Genomic DNA, 6,849 nt, shown 5'->3' on the forward strand with positions numbered 1-6,849 from the left:
GGACTGGAGAAAGTTGAGGGGGGAAAGTCCAGGACGCGGGGTGGGAGCTGGAGGCCGCGGGGGGCCTGGAAACGCTCGGCGGCCCCAAGCTAGGGCGACATGGAGCCCCGGGCGCTCACTTTTCTTTCTCCATTGTCTGGGGCAGCCTTTGATTCCTCCATTTCCCCACCCACCCCTAGCGGAAACCCGGAATTTGGGGGGCGGTGTGTGTGGGAGAGAGTGCCCGCGCGAAAGGGGGTGCCGGCCGGTCGCCTCCAGGGTCCCGGGAATCAAGTTCATTCACTCGGCGGGGGGCGGGGCGGGGAGCCGGCGGGAGCCGCCGGGGAGACCCGCAGCCGCACACGCACCCCGCGCGCTCCCGCCCCGCAGCCTCGGGCGCGCCGCGGCCCCGCCCTGCCCGCACCCCCGCGGGAAGGGAGCCGCTTTCCGCCGGCGCCCCGGGCTCTGGGGGTGGGGATTGGGACGCGGCCAGCGCGGCAGGAGGAGGAGGAGGAGGGGGAGAGGAGGGGCGAGCGGTGGCGGTGGCGCGGCCTTCCCGCTCCGAGCGCGGCCACGTGCACCGGGCGCCGGGGGAGGGCGGGCCGCTGCGGCGAGGCTCGGGGGACCCTAGGGACCCCGGCGCCCCTCTCCGATCGCCAGTGCGAGCTCCGGGCTGGGCTGCCCGCCGCGCCTCGGGCTCCGCGCCCGTCTGCTGCAACTCCAGGAGGCCAAGTTCACTCTGGCCCCCGCCTCCGCCCTCCCTCTCCCTCCAGCCGCCTGGGGTGCTAGAGTCGGCGCCCTAGCCCCGGCTCCGGGCGGCCTGGGTGTGAGGGAATTTTCCATTCGTTTCTTTCTTGGGCCCAGGCCGGTTCAGGGCTTCTCCCCTTAGGATGTTCTCGCGGCTTGAGCGTCTGCAGCGAGCAGTGAAATAACCTCTCCCTGGGCGGGTTTTCGGGGGTGCACTAAAAGTGACAGAGAGAAGAGCTATTTTTGAAAAAAAAAAAAAAAAAAAAAGAAAAGTCCCAGTACTGTGGCACCGGTCTGATACCTTTAACAAATGAGGGGGAGAGACGCGAGGGCTGGGGGAGGCGCGCGGGAGGAGGAGGAAGGTGGGGGGGCGGGGGGTGTGGAGAGGCTGGTGCAAAAGGAACGCGCGTTTGCAGGAGGAGGAGGAGTAAAGCGGTGATTGTGTAATTAAATAATAAAACAATCCTTAAGTCTGATTTGGAGAGAGCTCGAGCGGGGTCCAGAGGGTGGAACCGGTGAATCTTTCAACTTGCAAGTTTTTCAAGGAAAGAAAGCGAGAGAGGGAGGGGGAATAGGGCCCAGGACAGAAAAGAGGAGTTTGCAGCCAAGCGGGATCGATCGTTTGGGATTTTTTTCAGGAGGTCCTTCCGATCCCTTCCGTGGGCTGTGGCCAGCGGCACCGGCAGCGGAGTCCACGCGCGGCGGGTCAGACGCGGGGCGAAGCGGGCGGGCGGCGGTGCGGCAGGGCAGGAGCGCAGCAAAGGCTTTTCCGCCTGGGAGCTCCGCGCCTGCGCCCCCTCCCTCACCCCGGCCTCTCCCTGCCCCCCCCCCAACCCCACCCCCACCCCCACCCGGCCCTCTCCGGCGCGCGCCCCGCCACCCGCGCGCACTCGCTTGCGCTCCCCCTCGCGCACACACATGGTCGGCTCGCAGCAAAGTTTCGCCTGCGATCGCCACTCCCGGATCCTGCTGCAGTGTTGGCGGCGGTAACCTTGAACTTTCCCAGCGCGGTGACACATTCTCCTCGCTTTCCCCACCGCCTGGCCTCCTGCGCCCCCCTCCCCGCCTTTTTTTAAAAAAAGCATTTCACCACCCACCACCACCCCAATCCAACCCACACCGAACCCTCGCGCACCCCAAGCCCCCAACAACAACAACAACAACAACAACTGCAAAACAGAAAACAAATCCCCTAAACCAGGCGACCAGCAGCCTGCACCGGCGGCGGCAGCCTCGGAGAGCTCGGCCGGCGCGCGCGAACCGCAAGAGGGTTAAAAGTGTAGATTGGATTTCACCCCGGGAAATCTAGCTCGCCGAGTGAACTTGAATCTTTGGCTATTTAAGGAGGACTGGGTTTGTTGCGAAGTTGCGGTGATCCGGCGCAGAGCCCCGTCCTGATTGATCGCATCGCTGGGCTCAGATGACTGTAAAATGAATAGATGAAATCCTTGCTTCTGGAAGATTTTCTTGGGCATCTCCGGGAAAGTGCGTTTTAAGGCGAAGTCATGATGTATTCTCCCATCTGTCTCACTCAGGTACTTATCTTGGTCGCTTTCTCGAGCTTTCTCTGGCCCCAGACGCCTTTGTTGTTTCTTCTTGCTCTTGTGCTGCAGACCCTCAAAGGCTTTGCCTAACCTTGGCACACCCTGGTCTTCCCCGAGAAGTAGTGCGGAGTTGCGGTGGGCTGTGCGGGCGGCGTGGGACCACGGCTGCTGTGTGCGCCCATCCCAGCGCCCGAGCGGGGAGAGCCGGCACCGGGCGGGCGAGGCTGCTGGGGGTGGGCCGGGCCGAGACCTGCGGCCGTGAGCCCCTGTCCGCCCCTCAGGAGATTGCGGCGAAGGCAGCGGCGGCTGTGGTGGCCGCGGCGGCACTCTCACTCCCTGACCGGTGCGCGTGGGGCGGACTCCGGCTTGGGAGCGTCTGTAGATGGACTCTTGGGCAGGGGGCTGAGAACTAGGCTTGAGCGCCTTTGGACTCTGCTGCCCACAGTGGGCGGGTGACGCCGCCAGTCTAGGTGGTGGTCCAGAGGACCTATTACTTTGCGTTTTGGGGTGCCTAAAGTCCTGTTCTACAGTGACCCATATTTCGGGTTTTCAGAGGCGATCTCTTAAGCTGACAAGAAGTTGAGGTGTTTGTGGTGAATTTTTAGGACTTTTAGGACACGTTTGTTTTAAAAGTGAGACTTGTTCATTTGATGATGTTTGAACATTGCTCGCAAGGCATAAAGTAGTATCAGAAAAGTGAGGTAATTTTTTTTTTTAACTTGGAAATTTGCCCTAAGGAACAACGTTAGGAGGTAAAGCACTGTCTTTATACCTAAAAGCCCAAACCAGTTTCTATCCCTTCGGTCAGATGGTAAAATGAAGAAGTGGTCAGATCTAGCGACTTACCTGGGCGCGCTTTCATCCTTTCATGGATGCCCGACGAACTCACCAACTGATGATAGCTTAAACAGCCTAGTCCAGGACTGTTAATTTACAGCAGTTAATTCAACCTTGAAAGTTATGGGACAGTTTACTTCCAACTTTTAAGAGTATGAGTCTAGATTGGGTCATTGAAATTTTTCATTGACATTGTCATAAAAGTGAAACAGAATTGTCTAGTTTTGATTGTCTTAAAGTTTTAAAAATCTAAGATTATGAGGATGCATTTTTATAATGAACAAATAATTAAGATTTCAATTGTATGACAATTAGAAACCATTGTGATTCAAAAAGGACTGCGGCATTCATAAATTGTGAATGAAGATGAGAACAACGATAAGGGGCATTCAGTGATTGGACACAGCCCTGTAGCTTTTTGGCTGACACATTTTTTATTGTTTATATTTTGTTTGGCATCTGAGTATGATTAACTTAGATATGGCTATTTTAAGCAAGTAAACGTGCACTTTAAATTTAACAAAACTGGAAAAATGGGTTGTTTGAGTTATTTGTATTTTAAAAGCTATGAATGATAGTAACCCACGAATAGGAAAGGACTAGCTCAGGTAAGCACATCGCCTGTAATATTAAAAGTTTCTTTTATTTATCCATCCTCGGGCTTTTCTTTTTTTTCCATCTCTCTCTGGTAAACCATGAACATTTCTATTCTTTCTACATTATGATCAAAGGAAACAGAAGTAAGCTTTTCCTTCACAAAGTATGGCCTAGTTTATTCTTACCTGGGAAGGGCTGGATAATCGCGTGTGAGTTCATATTTGTGTTTCCAACACTTGTTTTTGGGGAACTGCTAGCAATTGCATTGCATTTTTTAGTCTCTCCTAAATAAGCATTAAAAAGTCACTAGCCCCATCTTAATTTGTGTATGTTAGAACTACTATTGCAGAATCCTGACACATGGGGTGGTAGGGGCCTAGACTGCACAATCACCCAATGATCACATTTGTATTCAAGGACACATACTTACCAACAGTAATTCAGGGTGATGACTACGCATTCTTTGTTATTTTAGCAGTATAAATCTGTGTATTAGCACTGTTTTGGAACTTAAGGCCTACCAGAGAAGGAGTTGCAGCTTTAGAATTCTCAATTAACTATGTAGGTAACTTAAGGTACTGCAAAAGTGAGAATATACTAACGAGTTACTTTTGTATCAGATGAGTACTTTAGTTTTGTGTTACAGGAGCACGATAGCTGCCTCACAACCTGTTTTGAGGCATACAGATACAAAGTAAACTACATTGTTAATTTGTTAGAAACTTTAAGAAGTACCTCAGCTCTTACATGAGTGCATTTAGGCTTTGTAAAATCCTCATTTAAATGATGCTACTATTAACCATGATATTTAGCAAGGTGGTTTGGTGTAGTATCATCATAAATCAGCATTGGTAGGTTATTATGAGCAAAAAGAAAATTAAGGAATATCTCTCTGTTTTAATATTTCATTTTCTCTGCACATAAGCTTTTGGTGCAACCCTCAGTTTGCATGATGATGCTTTTCTTTCATTGCCATTCAACTTCTTTCAGCATTTTTTCGGGGTTAATTGTTACGTAGCGATGAGGCTGCAGGAGTACACAGTATTTACCCTTCCGTTGCTACAGTGGGCCGGTTTTCCAACCCCTTCATGGAAACTATTGTTTCCTCGAAGCAGAATAAATAAGTCTAGTTAAGCAAGATATTTTTATGTTTATATCTGGAACTTTAACTTGCCCATTTATTTTATCAATTTACTTCAACACAGGAAAGTTTTATAAGAAAAAGGCTCTCACTGGATATCCATGTGTTTTAAGGAAGATTCTAAGTCAACTTGTCCATGTATCTCAGTGTAGAGACTTTAAATGTTAAATCACCTCCAAGCTTGGATTTTAAAAACAATTTTGATAATTTCTTAGTGTGATTGTGATTGTCCATTAGTTAGTATATTTGAATGCCTTAATCCTGTTTGTTTTTTCCATGAGAGGACAGCCACTTTCCAGATACATGCCACTTAAAATTATTAAGAATACATTATGATGCAGCTTTAGAAAGCAGTTACACATAGGCAATGACATTTAGACATGGAATGCAAAAGTATACAGGACATATTGCTTGTCTGCACTTATTATCATTTTGGGACAGTATGTCTTCTTCTCAAGTAAGTGTTCAACTTAGAGTCGAATCTGCATGATGAGGAGGCTCCAAAAGATATTAAGGCGAATTGGTGAGATGAGAAAGTTTGCCACACTGTTTATCAATAAAAAAGTTAATATTGTAAAACAATATTTGCCATCAGTAATAGCAAACCCAGGACAACAGTTAAACAGTTATTTTTTTTTTCCTTTTTTTTTCCCCAAGCTGGGTTCGAGTTTCCAAATTCAACTTACAAATTAGCATCCTCGTGGTGTGATGCAATTGTTTAAAATTTAAAACTTTTATAGGATAGATGATGTGTTTTGTCCAGTATCAAATCTCAAAACTGTCTAATCAGAAGCTATGTTTGATGTGCCTGTAAGAAAATGAAATGTCACTGAACATAGTATTTAGGTATCTAAGCTCGTCAGTGTTCCTGGGTTGCTTAATAGCCGTTAAATAATGGTGCCTACTACGAAGCATGGTAAGAGTAAAAGGAGCAGGACAAAGTACTCTCACCCACTGCTCATTTACAGAAGTGTAGATGCTTGTTTTTAAATCGTATCAGTAGATCACAGTAGAAGTCAGAGCATAGGAAGTAAGTTCATAAAGTAATTTCAGTCCACATTTCCCTGTGCAGGCCACCTTCCCCTTTTGCAGATATTTTGAGGGGAGGGGATGAACAAAGTTTTTACAGTTACAGTGGGAGCTGAAAGCATGGCATCAGAAAGTGTATGGGGATGGGATGTCTTCTCATGGGCTGTGGTTGCTGTGAGCAGGGCTGCCTTCCCACACAAAGAACAGATTGTGGTTTAACTCTTTCCGTGGTCTCCTTTAATGTGCCCACATAGTAACTGAATTGTTCAGATCTCCGCTGGAAAGTACTGATCGGTTTAATTTCCTCCATGGCATTTGGCTATGCCTCATGCTGCGATGTAATCAGCTACATTCTGTATTATAAAATTTTGAATCACTCTTAGTCGGCAATATGTCAGAATACTTGATAACCCTGCTATTGATTAAGGGAGAGATACACCTGTTCTGGATCTGAACGGAAAACTGCTACTATGTTGCAGTCTCCTGCACTCAAACCTTGAATTTTCTCCTACAGAGGCTTTCATGGAGATCTGAACTCTGAGGCAGCTTCTTTGTTGGAATGCCATTAGTTTACTTTGAATACCTTTATCTTAGGAAATTAGTCACTCTGCTAGACTCTTCCCTCCAAGTGCTTCAGAGTAACTAACCCTAGCAAGTAAATTCTGGCTTGGGATATAACCTATTAGAGAAACTTATTTTGTGGTTAGGATGACAGAACAGTCAACATGACCAGAAAAAATGGTTGTGGTGGAGTTCTCCTTTGCTTCAGTGCTTGGCTTATTGCAATCACATCGTGTGCATGTGTGCGATGCTGTTCTCTAAACAGCAATAGGCCTAAGCTTGTGTGGCCAGCTTTCCCTAAGTCAGGAACTAGTGAAACACTGACTGCATTTGGAAGTCACCTGAAATATTTGTAGGTAGAGATGATCTGCATGCAATGCCTGACAGCCCCATGCCTTTCAAAGGCTCAGATAA

General features: G+C 48.4%; 1 protein-coding gene across 4 annotated transcripts in view; it reads left to right on the forward strand.

Annotated features, from left to right (window-relative positions):
- The first annotated feature begins 1,574 nt into the window (after positions 1–1,574).
- The window catches only part of Nfib (nuclear factor I B), a 215,511-nt gene continuing 210,236 nt past the window's right edge, over positions 1,575–6,849 (forward strand). For 2 of the 4 annotated variants that reach the window (XM_021160526.3, XM_021160527.3), the window contains exon 1: positions 1,575–2,261. In XM_021160526.3, coding sequence (XP_021016185.1) covers positions 2,232–2,261 — 30 coding nt within the window. In that variant the 5' untranslated portion in view covers positions 1,575–2,231. The remainder of the gene's footprint in view (positions 2,262–6,849) is intronic. The other 2 variants (XM_029476292.2, XM_029476293.2) reach the window with 1 other exon arrangement.

This window comes from Mus caroli, unplaced genomic scaffold, assembly GCF_978045245.1.
Source record: "Mus caroli unplaced genomic scaffold, Mus_caroli_1 scaffold_6, whole genome shotgun sequence".
Lineage (NCBI taxonomy): Eukaryota > Metazoa > Chordata > Mammalia > Rodentia > Muridae > Mus > Mus caroli.